Source organism: Stegodyphus dumicola, chromosome 6, assembly GCF_044657685.1.
Source record: "Stegodyphus dumicola isolate Sdum_Otavi_A_Nest chromosome 6, ASM4465768v1".
NCBI lineage: Eukaryota > Metazoa > Arthropoda > Arachnida > Araneae > Eresidae > Stegodyphus > Stegodyphus dumicola.
The window spans coordinates 151,267,663-151,284,375 of record NC_140773.1 but is presented as its reverse complement, the minus strand read 5'-3'; the positions used below and the strand labels follow the sequence as shown (position 1 = coordinate 151,284,375).

Here is a 16,713-nt window from a genome sequence, read left to right as displayed (position 1 = left end):
TCAAATAAATTAGCAAAACTTTTTATCTTTCTTCAAAGTATAGTATTTGTCCTTGTTTTATTAAGATTTCTTATGCATGAATTAGTTTTTCTTATTGTGAGTGCAGTTTTTTTAAATATTTAAAAATGTGGTTAATATGTCTAAATGAAATTCTGTTCTCCTTGTAGCTGGAGTCAAAATGCTTATATTGTGTGATCTTTTTACTAAGAGAAAAAATGAATTATCTCGGGAAGAGAGACATGAGATAATTAAATACTGCAAATCCAGGTATGTAAAAAAAAAAAAAAAAAAAATCCTCTTTGAACTCCATATAAAAATACACTACAATAAGTGTAGATGCAATTGTATGTATATACAATAATGCAGCTATAATAGTTTTCAAAAAAGACTTACAGGTTAGACCCTCAGGCATATGTTAGGTATTGCTTTGCATACTGTATCCATTCTTCTGTATCTACTTTATGTCTTTATGCCCACTCCCAAGGAAGGGGTTACATAAAAGATAAATTACAGGACTAATATCTGTAAATGTAAATTTGATTATTTTTGTTTAATGATGTTATTTCTATAACTGAATTAACATGTTTTAAATGTTTTACATACAGATTGCCAATTTTTATGAATCAGTTATACAAGCTACTAGATGTGATAAAAATATCATTTGGAAATTTATCTGCTGCTGAAAGAATGGACATTGCTTCTTATTTTGTTCCTGAAGTAAGATTACTATTGTTGTTATTGTGAATAATTGTTATAACAGTTACGAATAATTGTTATACATATTACAAAAAATTACAAAATTTTCATGTAAAATATTGCGTTAAATTATCATGATAGGTAAAGGCAGATTCACAAAATGAAATGTACAATTGAATTTCCATTAACAATCTTTCCATTTTAGCAAGTTAATGGACAGCTAATGGATCCTTGAACCTTGAAAGTAGGAGCATGCAATCACGGTTAAAGGCACTTCTTTATGATGCACAAAACTTAAGCCTTATGAGTGTTCTCTGATGAGAGTATATATTTTCATTTCTATCATGAAAGATAATTATGATTGAGCATATGGAAAGGATAGCAGTTGCTGAAAAAGCTAAAATAATCTGTGATGTAAAACTGTAATATAATTTTAAACAAATTGTTAAATCATTATATAGCAGTTGCTGAAAAAGCTAAAATAATCTGTGATGTAAAACTGTAATATAATTTTAAACAAATTGTTAAATCATTATATGCAATTGATTGACGAAGGTTCTCTGCATTATAACTTGGAAAGATTCTGCTACATATTGAAAATATAATTTTCATCTCGCATGATCATGGGCGCAATATACATCCCACAGTTTTATACAGGGTATCATATTTTGAATAAGAGTGTAGTTAGCAGCGTGACAAAGGAAATGGAATGAAGTAATATCTTGTCAGCAAAAGAGCCGAAGCAAAAGTACACAGTTATCCAATATGGAGACTCGCCAAGAGAAGGTTTCGATTTAGGTTAGAAAGGTTTTGGTGCTTAAAATTTTGAGTTCAAGTTCCGAATCAGCTACATCATCAGTGTTATGCAAGCCATTTGATATAGATTAATCTAAAAATGGTGCAGTCAACAAAAGTTATTATTTTTAGAATACAGAGAGAAAATACCCAAAATAAAAATGATGAATAAAGAGGCTACTGCTAAATAAAATTATAAAGGTGTTTTTATCCTACATATCCTCCCCTTCAAAGAGAAAAAAAGGCTTAGCATTAGCGAAACAAGAAAAATACAATTTTGGAAGGGGAAAAAAAAGTCAAATTTTTTAAAAAATATTCTTTTTAAAATAAAATATTGTAGATATTATTTTTAGCAATATAAGCAAATTGAAAATGCTATTGAAATTTTGAAAAACACATATGTCAAATGTGAGTCTGCAAGTTAATTTTTCTGTAAAAATATTGTAAGGAATGTCCTAATTTTTTCAAGAAATAACTGCAGTTCACAGTTCTGTAAAATCTTTGCTTGAATATTATAATATTTTGCAATCATTAGCTTGGAAGTCTTCTGTAAAAATTTTTGTTGTCAATATAAAACCAAAATTTTCTCTTACGTATTCATGAAATGTGTATTAAAATTAATTAAACACTTACAAAATAATCCACATTTTCTTAATCATAAAGCAATGTTAAATGGAATTTAAAACTTAATAAACATAGAAAAGTAACAAAATTCAGTACAATAATAAAATTAACTTTGCTAAAAATGGGTAGGTCCTACAATGCAAATCAGTGTAATGGATTGCTGATGGCAGTGGCATGTTCAAATATAATAGAACCTAAAAACCTCCATTCCTTAAAAAAAAGGTAACTGGCTTTTAGTATTATATAATTACCAAAGTTTGCATTTAAAATCTTTAAATTAGTTAAATGAAATTAAAAAATATACAAAAATTAAAATTTAAGTTATATACCTAGTATACTCAAATAAAGGTCTTTTAAATTTTGAAATTCTACACTGCCTCATAGTAATAATATAGACCATATAATTTCATGAATATAAAATAAGAAAATAAATACTCTTCATAATTAGGGAATGCTTTTAAAACTTTTCAAATGTAAAAAGTTTAAATGCATCTAATAATTACCTTACAAAATAACAAGAAATTTTGAAGTATTATTCGAAGTATTATATCAAAAACAAAATGCATTTTTTCAAACATAGTTGAGGGAAATTCAATTTCGATGCAAGAGAAATGGTCAAAAAAGTCACAAAGTCTGGTTTTTAGACATCTTAATGCACCCTCTACTGGAACATTGGTGAATAATGATTTTACATCCGAAGAAACCACAGTGAATTTCTAGGAGAAATGCTTTTAGTTTTTTTACAAACTCTATTGAATTTTTTATGGTGTAAATGTTGTTAGCTAATAGAGTTGAAAAAGAAACTAAATATTTAGCTAACAGGTATGAGGCAGTGTCTAAATTTATAACAATAAGGCAGAAAGGAATACCATTTTTATGAATTTTGGGAACAGCATATAATCTAGCACAATTTGCAACAGATTGTATAAGCGACTGTTTTAAGTTTGTCGAAAGGATTTGTGAAGATTTGATCAGAGTTTCTATTTTTAAGAGGTCCGAAGGTGAAGTGTCTTTAGGGAATGGATTATATGACCCCTCGTTTTAAGAGTTTAGTGACACCATTGATGTAAGTGTTCTTGTCCATGACAACAATCTGACCACCTTTGTCGGCCATTGAAATGATAATGTCTGGGTTAAAATGGGTTTGCGCGCATTGTAGCTCTTTCTCTCTTGTTTAGATTTGGTTTCAAAGATTTCCTGTTGAATTTCACATTATGAGATGCCTATCATTTCTTTCTGTGTATCTGAAACTTTACTCAATTTGAAAGCCTATTTGAAAGGAACCAAAATCTTTGGAATCGAGGGTTTTGAGGTTTGTGAGAAGTTAAAATTATATTTCAGAATCCTCTCTTGTTCTTCTGATAAACTAACACTAGAAATATTAACTATTGGCTTAATATTTACAATGGGAAGATTTTTTTGAACTACTTAAATTGGAAAACTTTATTTACAGTTTCCGAATTTAAATGTAAGAGTGTTTTTATGATGGTTAACTACATTCTCAGTTCTAGACCAAGACTTTTCAATGGCAGTGAATTTTGGATATGAATTCGCGAGTTCCAGATGCATCTTATGTAGCTCAAGTTCAATTTTGGACAATTGGAAGATTTTTGATTAGCTTTGATTTGAATAGATTGGGATTTATGTTTACACTTTAGTAAAAAGTCAAGGGGATTCAAAAATTTCCATCGTTTCAGGCAGAATTTAGTGAAATGATTAATGGATGAAGGCATGATAAACAATGGAGAAAATCACACCAAATTAACTAACCAATGATAAAGCTTGAAACATTATCAAAATTTTACACTGAAAATGAATACAAAACAAATATTTGCAACTATAAAGCATGAAATCAGATAAGCAAAGCACAATATCAAATAAGAAAAATGAAAATGTGTAAAATGTAAATCAAACTTAAAAATTGGAAAAACACTTATTGAAACTCGAACAATCACAAAATGATGAACACACCATGTGGAAAAAAAGGAAGCAAAAGATAAGCCTGTTTGGGGCTCCTATAATTAAGATAAAATAACACGCTGAACAAGTATTAATTTAGAAGTCAGGCAACAAAAATCGGTGTTATATTTGCAAATTTTCACAGGACTAGTTTTGATGATTTTACCGAACCATTGTCCTCAGCTGCCAAAGCACAAATGAACTAGATAAGATATAGTGATTAGATAAGATAAGAATGATTGGACAGGAGTTAATCTACTGGCCGCATCTATTGATAAAACGAGAACTAAAACATAATTTCCTTAAAGGCTAAAGGCAAAGATGGATTAGAATTAGGATCGTTAACTAGAACAGAAAGATTTTTTTTAATGTGAAGCACCTCTAGAAAATCTAATTCACCAATGGAAGATGTTTTTTTAATAATTTTAGCTGCAGAAAAATGGAAAGTGTGATTGTTGGATAGGTAAAATAAACCACACTGGCAAGGTCCTGCAAATACCCCAGAAATTCATATCCAGAATGGAATCTTTGAGTATGGAACTCTGAATTTTATTGATAGGAGAATAAAGTGTCCTGTGAAAATCTGCAAATATAACACTGACTTTTGTGGTTTGACTTCTAAATTAATACTTGTTCAGTGTGTTATTTTATATTAATTATATGCTTATATATTAAAAGAATTAATTCTACTACTTAAACTAGCTAATTCAAATTTAGAAATTAATTATTCCACTTTTAATGTAACATATAAAAATAAATAATATAAATGACAGTAGTTTTAAAAAAGTAGGTATTTCATTATAATCTTATAACAGCTTGTTTGAGTGTGTGAACAAAATCGGAAAATGCTGTGTTCTTGGAAACTAGTATGATAAATACAGCTGCAGTTAGTTTTTTAACAGAAAAAAATATAGAGAGACGGAAAGTTGATATAAGTGTGAGAAATTTAACTAAAAAGATTACATCTGTGCAAGCATTCGTAGGACGTGAAACACATATAAGTCTCTTGATAAAAAAGTAATAAGACTATATTAAGAAATTTATTCAAAATTATTACATAAATTTTAATTCAACTGTGATTAAAAAAAATCTGCAACTTCTGTTCAGCCCATTTCGCATTAGATTTAGGTGTAACATTTCATGCGAATCAGCTGTTTAACTGTGCAAGATTAGAATGACAAATGTAACTAAGCAAGTTGTCTTTTCTATAAAATTATGTAGAATTTTAATATTTTTGAGAATTTTAATTTAAAATTCCTCTAAAATCTTTTCATTATTTTCTACACCTTTTTCACAACATGAACTGAAATAGATAATTTTAGCTTAGCTTATACCGTCCGTTATACATTAAACGCGCATGCATAAGTGTATTATGCGCATATGCGTTTACGCATGCACAGAAAGTTTGTAGTTTCAAGGTCCGGATTAAAGACTTTTGACTGTAATGTCTTTCATTTTTATCAGCAGCCATAGAATTTTGTCTCGTCTTGGCTTTTGGTAGTTGTCACTACCATTTTACTATAAATACAAATCCAATAAAGATTACTATTAATGTAAGTGTCAATTAAATTCTTTCGGTGGTTCAGGTTTAAAACAATAGATAAAAGTTTCACTTTAGAAACACAACAACAATTAGTTTATTTACAGGTTAATGTTACTGAAATGGAGCTTATAATGCTGTCTTGCTGGTAATTATTAGAGCCATCAACATCCTTACAAACATTTTCTACTATCAAGTTATATACACCTAGTTACAGTTCAAAATTCTAATCCTAGTCCAAGAAATAGGGAAGGTAGAGTGCCTTCTGGGCATTTCGCAACACTCCCCACTTAAACTCTTAACACAGAGTTTATAACAAATACTTACCAATTTCCATCATTTTGATTTATATCAATGACATTACAATAAAGGAATTGCGTTATTTTTATGTATGATCTTCTAAATAAGTTTTTCTATACAAATTTTTCTTGAATAAACTATTATCATATAAAAGTAGAGGAATAAAAATACTATTAGCACATAACAATTAAAAGAATACTGAAGAATTACAGTTGAATGAATAAAATGAAGAGCAAAAAGAAAAGTTCAATCTTATGAACAATACAATATTATTTCTTAAATTTTTTTCATGATGGATTTTTCTTGATCCTGATAATTAATCCTTTGGTATTCTACTTGGAGAGAGGGATAGTAATGTTTACTTATATAAAAAAGGGGAGGAGTGAATGGAGAGGGTTCCCTATATAAACTAATGGGCCTGGAATTGATAATGGCTTCAATCTCAACGAATACTGTTTTGAGTTCACTGAGATAGGGCGATGAATGGCCAACAATTTTTCTAAGACTTGTTTTGACCTAAAATCATCCCTATCATGCATCCTTTTCAACTATAAACTTCCAGTGAATATTGTAAGAAGAAAGGAAATTCTTTACAGGGGGCACAGAAATACAGTTCCACAATTTTTTTTAAGTTCACAGTCTATGCGTGTGAATGATCTTCCATTATCACTGTGTATTGTTGAACATAGTCCTCATTGAGCTATAAATTGTCTAAAGGTTAACAAGAGCACTTCCATATTTATTGACGGTACCAGTTCTAAATGGATGGCACAAGTCACTGCACAAGTAAATACTAGAAGTTAATATTTATTGTTGCTCTCTTTAGAGAAAACATTGGGCATAGCCCAATTGAATTACGGCAAATGATGGTGACTGTGGAATTGGATCTGGAGAGAGTGGAGCTATATCTTGAACTCTGGAGTGAACATTGTATCTTTTGCAAATGATACATCTGCTTGACAAGGATTTAATTTGTTGTCTCCCTTTGAAAACCCAAAATTTTTCACGTAGGTGTGTCAGAATGGAATCCTCTCCGGAATCAATGTATCAACACTTTGACAGCAGTATGGATGATTGGCAGATTCCAGACAATCTGCAAATTGTATTCTGCCTTTGAACCAAAGAAATCCGTACTGGTCAAGTTCAGGATTCAGTGAATAAATGTTGGAACCTTTGTCAAATGGCTATTTTTGAGATAAATCGAAGATCTTTTCGAAATATTGAAATTGTTTTTAATCCAATATTTTTACGTATTTATTATTTCAGTTAATGATCCACAAAGTCTTTTGGATCTAGGGTTAGGATTGTTCATGAACCTATATTTCCACACTGTTATTTGGTATACTTTACTTAATTTGCTAAATTGATTTAAATCGAGCAATGAATTAGTACTTTGTATGATGTTCTTGTTGTTGATGACAGCTTGCAGGACACTGAGTGTGTTTCGCCTTACTATGGATATCTCTTCCTCATTTGTCTCCATGTCTTGTTGCAAAGGTCACAAATTTTCTCGCTCAAGAAGCCAGAAAGATCTCAGCTTGGTCCGTTTTGCCATAACAGACTTGAGTTGATGATCTCAGCTCATTTCCTTCCATATAGTAGTTCTGCTCGGTTATCTTTTCCACTGCAATAGTACCACTGGTTGGCATTGCAAATTGCCTGGATTTTTGCTATGTGGTTGGCAACAATGGCTTCCAGGTGATTTCCTTATCCAATACAGCATTATTTGGGAGTCACTTCAAAAAATAATATTGTTGCTTAACGTAGGCAGGGTGTGTTTTAAATATTTAGCTTAGCAGTTAAAGCAGCTCCCAATAGCTCACATCTAGGGAGAGTTTAAGATCTGAGGGAAGCGATTCTACTTTTTTACCATTATGAAATTGGCTTCAATTTCCTTATTTTCATAAGTATATCTTACGTGACTGCTCCACAAGCTCTGGGTGTGGCATCGCAAAAAAAATATGAATGCTTAGCTGCCTGTGATTAATGTTGTGAAAGAATTGGATAGAGAAATTGGGGGTTTTTTAAACTTTCATTTCTGCACACCAGTCTATCCACCTTTTTTAATATTAGTAGGAAGTGCAACATCCCACTCTAAACCCAGAACAAGATCTTAAATCCTCTTGTAACATGATCTTAACCCCAACTATAAATGGTTGCAAATACTCAATGGGGTCAAATATTTTGTATACAGTTTTCATAATCAGTCTTTTTGTGTCACCTTCACCAGTTTCAATTGACTCCTGAACTGATCTCATGTTTAGCTTTATTGCATTGTTGCTAGGATCTTGAATCATACTCCAAAATTATGTTTCTTTATTGAAGCTATCTTCCACTTTAATGTTTGACCTCATCCATAAGGCATTTAATTCTTCTGAATTCGATTTCAATTTTCTCAAATTCATATCCCCATCCTGAAAAATATTTACAGGGAATCGGTATGCTACAGCTTTACCTCCATAATATAAGTCATGAACATAAATAGAAGAATTAAGCATTTTAAAACTCTTGGGGTGTCCTCTTTATACACTTTAATGTGATATTTTATTATAGCAGCTAATATAAAAGGACTAATTGCAATCCCGAACAGGACCCGACACACGCGCAGAATATTACATGATTGGTCATCATTCCCAAGACAAATGAAACTTAAGTAATCCCTATCTTCTTCTGCAATGCCAATCATTAAAAATGCCTTTTCTATGTCCTCGCAAAATGCTATTTCATGTTCACAAAACCTCAGGATCGCATCAAGAACTTCTGGATTCAAACTTGGGCTGATTTCTAGACACTCACTTAAAGATTTGGATTTGCCAAATCCAAATCTTTGAAGAACCATAAAAAACTACTTGGACGCTAGTAGTCTTAGAATTGCGAATTACAGCTCAGTGCGGCATATAAAATACTGTGAAAGTTTGATTTCATTAGGGCATTCTTTGACTGTTTTATCCCTTAAATATTCTTCAATAATTTCCTTATATTCTTTCAATATTTCTAGAGTTTACTGCAGTTTTTGTTTTAAAAATTCAAACTGCCTTTTTACAATAACAAAATTCTTTCCTAGTCTTCTGTAGTAGATTTCCACAATAGTTTACATTCATATCGTCCATTTTTAAATCTCTTTCAAAATGGCTAATTAGGTCATTATCAGTTTCATTAAATTCATTTTGGCCTTCATTTATTATTCCTATTAATTTGTGCTACCAAAACACGCTTAAATCATCTGACACCAAGGAATTCCCTACTATTATTGTTAAGTGCTTCAAATCATTACCTTCCTTTCGGTTTCCCCCGCCCCCTCATTTCCCACTAATGGCTATCCAAAAATGGAATTTATGTCTTGGAGATGTTTATTTATGTGTTTTTGACTTGTCAGCATTACATCCCTGAATTGGTGGATGCCAATAAATATTCCCACATTTTGTAATTCTTCATTGATGTTTTTACTCAGATCTGCTGAATGCAAGCGCTTCATTTTTGCATGTGTGTTATGTCTTGGGAGTCTTTATTGGACATGCTGATATTTTGTTAGTCACTAGGCATTCAAATTTTATTTTGTTCTTTTGATTTCTATCTCTTAATTCAATTACAGCCACAGGATAATTCTAAATTATAGATTTCTTAGTTCCAAATGAAAAACTCACAGTTTTTCATTTTGGATAGGTTCTAATTTTAAAGGTCTCGCTAAGGTATCTTTAATAAATGATCTTTCACTGCCTTGATCAGGAAGAATATGAGCAACTTTTTTTTTTTTTTTTTTTTTGTTGTTGTTGTTGTTTCGTTTTCATTGCAAGCAAAAACAGTACATGTTTGTAATAAAGTATTCTTTGAAATAGAAATATTACACTGAGAAACAAAAGTGTTAGTATTAACATTTGAAACTAAAGGTTCCTTCTTCGATCTTAAGGTAACTGATTCATTTTCAGGTAAATTAAATAAATTTGATATCTCTTCATTACTTTTCAAACAGATAGATTGATGATGATTTTGGCCATTGTATTTACTGCATTCATTTTTATCTCTGCAAAAACGATTCAAATGAAATTTCTTAAAACATTTCAAACATCAGTTACCGTATTTGACGGCATATAAGACACACTTTTTTTCCTAAATTTGGTCTCAAAAAAAGTTACCTGCGTCTTATACGGGAAGGACACAGGTTAACTTTCAATACTGAATGCTATTTTTAGCCCGGATAAAGGTCTAGACACACATAAATTTTTCTACATCTACATGTGTGTGGCCTTCTAAATAAGGGTGTGTCTTATATGCCGTCAAATACGGTATGCCTTTTGAGAATGGTAATTTTCTCAGTTATCCCTTTACAGCATTTAAAAAGATTGTTGTGTTTCTCACAGAAGATGCCAGCTCGCTGTACTGAAGTGTTACTAGCCTTGGGTGTATTTCTGTTGTGTCTTTTGTTTATAGTTTGCTGATTATAATAATTAGTAAACATTTTATTTTTACTGCAAACCAATAAAGTACTTTCACGACATTCAACCTCCTTCTTTAAGAATAAAATAAATTTAGAAATGTGAACGCTATCTTCATCCCTTTGCCTGTTAAATTCTAAAATTAGATCGTGAGGCAAGATTTTTTGCAAAATAGGCATTAACAGATGTCCAATAGAGCCTGATATAGCATTTATTGCCTCTAAATTTCGGATAGAGATCTCAACCTCATCATAAATTCTTCATAATGCTGAAACATTAGAAGAATTTTTTACTTCCTCTAAATTTAGTATTTTTATTAATGAAAGAATTTACAATGATATCTCTTTTCCTGAACCTGTCTTTCAGAATTTTTATGCAGTTATCGTAACTTTCATTAGATAATTCAAATCGTGAAACATCATAGGCAGCTTGACCTGTTAAAAATGTTTCAAGATACATGAATTTTTCACCTTTTAAAAAGCTTTTGTTTTTATTTATCACACATTTGAAACTATTCCAAAACTTTTGCCAGTGTTTCGGATCTCTGGAAAATTTCTTAGGTTACTAACTTTGGCACTTTAATTAAGCATTGATTTCTTAAATTTTCACTTAAAGAGGCATTCATACTTTGATCATTCAAATCACTTGAAGCTGACTGAACTTTAGTTTTGCTTTTAAGTAACATAATATTCTTCTTGAGTACGTCAAACATTTCGCATTATATTCCTGTCTCGCCGTAACCTCTTTTTCCATTTGATCAACTACAACGAAAGTTTCGATTTCACTGTCGAAAGTTATTTCTTTCTGTTAAGAACTCGTAATTATCTCTTAAATCCTGCTTATCAGGCTCTTCTCCTGACTTTAATTTAGCATCAATTTGATTAATTAACTGAATTAATTTTTGAACTGTTTTTCGTTTAGCTTTTGCGAGTTCTAGCGCTGCCAATTTTTAATACAATACAATAGCAGTACATCCAAGGACTGTTAATGAATACAAAATGGGAGCCTGTTTTTTATTCCTTTGCGGGCATGATTTAGTAATCCAAAAAGTTATAACCCGCTAGTCCCAGCTATTCTATCACTGATGGGCCATAAAGAAAAATCCAACGAAAATAACTATTATCAAAGTCAATAATGTTCTTTCGGTAGTTCAGGTTTAAAACAATCATTGATAAAAGTCTCAGTTTAGAAACACAACAAAGATAAATTTATTTACAGCTTAATGTGTTTGAAATAGAGCATAATGCTCTCTTGCCAATAATTATTAGGACCGGCGACTCCATTACAAACATTCTATACATCTAGTTACAGTTCAAAATTCAAATCCTAACTCAAAGAAGTAAGGAAGTTAGAACACCCTCTATAGGGGTTTCACAACACACTATATATGATAATCATTATTCAGTCCAGTTATTTTAATACTGATGTTCATTGGCTCATACCAAAAACATTGATATCATTGATTGTAAAAACTCTTAACTTCTGTTAATAATTAAGACACAATAACACTCCGAACAAATACTAATTCAGAAGTCAAACAAAAATCAGGGTTATATTTTCAAATTTTCACAGGCACTGAGAAAATTTGAAAATATAGCGCTGATTTTTGTTGTTTGACTTTAGAATAAGTTCTGTTAATAACACAACTACTGCCAACTTATTAGCTAAATCAGAAGAGATTCTCTGAAAAACTGTTAACTGGGGTATAAGTTTTCAATTTTTACTGTAATCTGGGGCTATGAATAAAATGTTAATTTTTCCATACAAGCTGTTTTTTTTTTTTTTTTTTTTTTTTTTTTTTTTGTCCTTTGTGATTTCTTTTCAGAAATGCAGAAGTTAAAAATGAATTTTTTTAAAATATTTCTATTGTTCATCAGTTAGTACCAATACTCAGCAAAAACGAACAGTGTTACCACAGTTGCTAGTGTTTCACTAAATTGTGTTTCTACAATATTTTTTAATGTTGTGTTCAAATGTAAATGTTTTAAATATAGTTGCATTTTTAAATAATGTAACAAAGTTGTCAAAATTAAAAAATTGTATGGCATTTAGTTTTTGAGATTTTTTTATACATTTTGCTTATCTTCTTTTCAGATTGAAAGCGCCTTAGATTTAGTATTTGATTTTGTTACTGAAACAAAATCAGCTCTTGAGCAAATTATTAATGTTTCAAGCACTAATAGTGATAAAAACTGTCCCTCATTTGTCGAAAAATTTAAGAAAGGAAGTGTTGGTGAAGCTCTAGGAAGATCACTAAAAAATGTGAGTGATTCCTTTTATTATAAGAACAGTCTGAATGTAGTAGCATGCTATTAGACCTATGCACAGGAAGGGGTAGAAGATCCTAAATTATGCGCCAGTCATAAAACAAACATGTATGTAAAGTTCAAAGATAGAAATAACCTTTATATTTTAAGAGCAATATGCTATTTGTTGCTGAAAAATAATAGCACTATAATTAATTGTGTATCCATTTCTGCTATTGATGCTTGTTATTTATTGTTGCATAATGTCAAAATTATTTAATAGTTTTGTGCAATAGATTCTATCATTTCTATGATCAGCTATGTTAATTCTGTGATATTAATAAACAGCCTGTCATGCTTACAGAAGAGAGAGTAAGGAATGAATTGAAATACTCGAAATAGCTGTGAATGATGGGTATATGACCTTGACTGAAAAATTAGTGGTTGCAAGAAGGTTTGCCACCCCCCAAGTGTTTATTGGATATACATAATTTCAGCAGATGATTGTGAAAGATGTCCACTTATTTGAAAAAATTCCTTCATTATTATTATTATGACCATATGAAGCTTCAGAATAAAGTAAAAAATAATGTGCAATCTTATCCTGACATGTGTTCTTCAGTTTTAAACACACAATCCTAATTGAAGGTTGTTACTGAAAATTGTTTGGTGCTATTCATTTTGTTTGACTCCATATTATTGCAAATATTACCAAGTCATATTTTAATTAATACCCTTAGTAGCAAAACATAAAAATGTGCAGAATGTTCTAATCATTTGGTATGATAATCACTGGTTCGTGTTAACGATTAGCATGTAGCTGTGAAGCGTATCTTTAAATGGTAAATAACATAATTAGTATCAGTATAGTTTATCAATTACCTATTCTTCTTTGCATTGATTTCCTTGATTCACTGCTATCTTCATTATAGATTCTTTTTGCTTCTTGATTCATTAATTCAAAATAATTTTGCTGTAACATTTCCCAAATCTAGTGCATAGAATTATGATAACATGACTATCTTCTTTCAGACTGTAATTAATTCCTCTTTTTTATCTTGCTGCATTATTAGTCATAATATCTATTATTGATCGTTCTGTAGTGCTCTTGTCGTGAACATTGTGAGTTTAAGAATAAACTTGTTTGGTTGTGTTTAAATTTTTGAGAGATTATTTAGGTAGAAATGAGTTGATGAATAGACAAAATGGTGTACATTTACTGTCGTATCTAACACCAGGAATACCGCGAAAAGATTACAAGTTCCAAATCGAAACTAGAAAGACACTTTAAACCTGAAAACGAAAGTAAAATTGATGTATAGAATGAATCCTCTAGGATTTCTGAAAGAAGGGGTAATTATTAATTATCCTAATGTCAAACTGCCGAAATTAAAAATAGAAGCGTTCGACGGCAAATATGAAAACTGGCAGGGATTTTGGGGACAGTTTGAAGTGCAATTCATGAGAATAAACAGTTATCAAAAATTGATAAATTTAACTATTTAAAATCGTTCTTAGAGAATTCCGCATTAAAACGTATACAAGGATTGACATTAACGCAAAATAATTACGATTTAGCTTTTGAGCTATTAAAAGATCGACTTGGTAAAACTGAAATTATTGTACGTTCACATGTAAACAAACTTTTACGCTTAACTCCTGTGAAATCATGTTTGAACTTAAAGGAATTGAGACAATTACATGACACAATTACTATTCAGATTAGAAGTCTCGAAACAGTGGGGATACAAACTCAAAACAGTAATATAATGATAATACATACATACAATTTTGAAATAACAATAACGTACATAATAATAATAGAAATATTTCAAAATATTAGAATGCAAATAGAAATCAATATTTTAGAGTTCAAACACAGAAAGTTCAAAAGTTTGCTTAGAAGTTTATAAATCCAGTCTTTTAACTGGTTTTATTTTTCGTCCTGAGCGAGACACGCGAACAGTTTCATTAGAGTCAGTATTAAGCTCAGGATTTTCAGCTACCACTTCCGGAACCTTCTGAGGTTCCGATACGACTTGCTCGTAATTTGGGGTCAATTCCAAAGGATACAGTCGTTGGATTGGTCTTAATATGTTTCCCTTTTCAGTTCGCAGTTTCACAAGTCTGATGATTCCATCTTTTCCTGGAAAGAGTTCCAGTACTCTCCCTAGCAGCCAATGGAGCCTTTTTTTATCATCTGTACCAATTAACGCTATGTCACCTACATTTATTTTATCTTCTCTTTTGTTAACTGAAGAACGAAGGAAACCCAGATACTCCCTTTTAAACCTTCGTTTTAGATTTTCACGAACCTTTTGAATATGTCTCCATCTCAAAACAATATTAGTCTTTTCAATTTGATCCAAATCAGGAATATCATTTAATGGAATGTCCTGAAGAAAAATTGAGGGGGTCAAGGTCTTCAGATCTTGTTCCTCGGATATGTAAGTTAACGGTCTGCTGTTCATGATAGATTCGCTTTCACAGACGAGAGTCTGCAATTCCTCGTAAGACAAACAGGAGCGTCCAAGATTTTTTCTCAAAAGATCTTTCAAAATCCCAATCAAGCGTTCCCAGAAGCCTCCCCACCATGGAGAGGAGGGTGGGTTAAACTTCCAACGAATTTCGTTGACTCTAAATTCACTTTCAATTGTAGTCCAATCTAATTGTTTCAGAGCATTATTTAGTCCTGTAAAATTAGTACCATTGTCTGAATACATCACAGAAATTCGTCCTCTTCTGGCTATAAACCTACGCATAGCTTGGATGAAGTCGTTGGTACTCAGTGAAGGTATTAGCTCAAGATGGACAGCTCTAAATACGGCGCAAGTAAAACGTACTATCCACACCTTTTGTTTAGATTTAGTCAACAGAGGTCCAGCTATATCTACACCTGATACTTGAAAAACTGCTGCTACTTCTGTTCGGTCTTTTGGAAGAGGCGGAAAAGGTACCTCAAGATGTTTTACCTTTTGCCTTTTACATGTTAAGCATTCTTTGATAACACTCCGGACAGTTCTTTTCCCTTTCACTATCCAAAATCTTTCCCGTAAAATAGTCAGTAGAGTTAATGTCCCAGCATGCTTGTTAGCAATATGTTCTTGGGCTATAAATCTTCTCACTGCCAGGTGTTTCGATGGTAGAATTATTGGAGAAATAAAATCTTTCGATTCTTCCTCATTTATCAATCTGGACTTCAATCGTAAAATTCCTTCTTCATCTTCAAATATTAGAAGACCTTTCAAATTTTTTCGTGTTTCTTCATTGGAGTAACATTCCTTTTGTATTACACGGAAAATAGTCCTCTGTGCATTTAACAATTCTTCATTTTGAAGTTCCTTACATTTTCTTAAGTCCTTGGCCTTTGGTTGAAAACGCAGTATCCAAGCCATAACCCTAATCATCTTTGAAAATCTAGAGAATCTTCTGGCTAACTGTAATGGAATTGACTCTAGCTATGTGTTACTAGCAGAGATGACTGACTTTCGTTTCTCTATCTCTACTTCTTTTTCGTTAATATTTACAGCTGACTTTGGCCACTGCTCCTTCGGATTCTTCAACCAGGCTGGCCCTTGCCACCACTTGCGTTTCTGAAGTTGCCTAGGTCCACAACCTCTTGACAAAATGTCTGCTGGATTCTGGTCAGTTGAAATATGGAACCAATCTTCCGAAATTGTCAATTTTCTAATTTCACTTATTCTGTTTGTAACGAATACCGACCACTGTTCTCGACGAGTTATCAACACAAGAACTGTGGAAGAATCTGTCCAAAAGTAAGTCTTGATGTTGGGAAGTTTTAGAGCTTGCTTCACAGAACTAAACAGCCTAGCCCCTATGGTAGCAGCCATTAGTTCAAGTCGTGGTATAGTAATAGTCTTCGTTGGAGTTATTCGTGATTTGGCTTGAAGTAATTGAACAGTCACTGAACCCATACTGGATTCACTTCTTAAGAAAATGCATGCCGCATAAGCTGTCTTGCTGGCATCGACAAAAGTATGGATACTTAAATTGGATTCCTTCATCACACCTAACCATCTTGGAATTTTTATATTTTTGAGGTATTTCAGTTGTTTTGCCCATTTTAAAAAATTCTTCTTTTCATTCACTTCACCATCCC

At 31.6% G+C, this 16,713-nt stretch overlaps 1 protein-coding gene across 6 annotated transcripts in view; it reads left to right on the top strand.

Annotated features, from left to right (window-relative positions):
• LOC118203015 (uncharacterized) overlaps positions 1 to 16,713 on the top strand; it is a 149,276-nt gene that overhangs the window by 47,221 nt on the left and 85,342 nt on the right. For 5 of the 6 annotated variants that reach the window (XR_015041736.1, XM_085819019.1, XM_085819018.1 and 2 more), the window contains exons 9-11: positions 168 to 267; positions 606 to 717; positions 12,442 to 12,609. Coding sequence is in view for 5 of the 6 variants with exons in the window: in XM_085819019.1 (XP_085675145.1) it covers positions 168 to 267; positions 606 to 717; positions 12,442 to 12,609 (380 nt within the window). In the remaining variant the exon portion in view is untranslated. The remainder of the gene's footprint in view (positions 1 to 167; positions 268 to 605; positions 718 to 12,441; positions 12,610 to 16,713) is intronic. The other variant, XM_085819022.1, reaches the window with a different exon arrangement.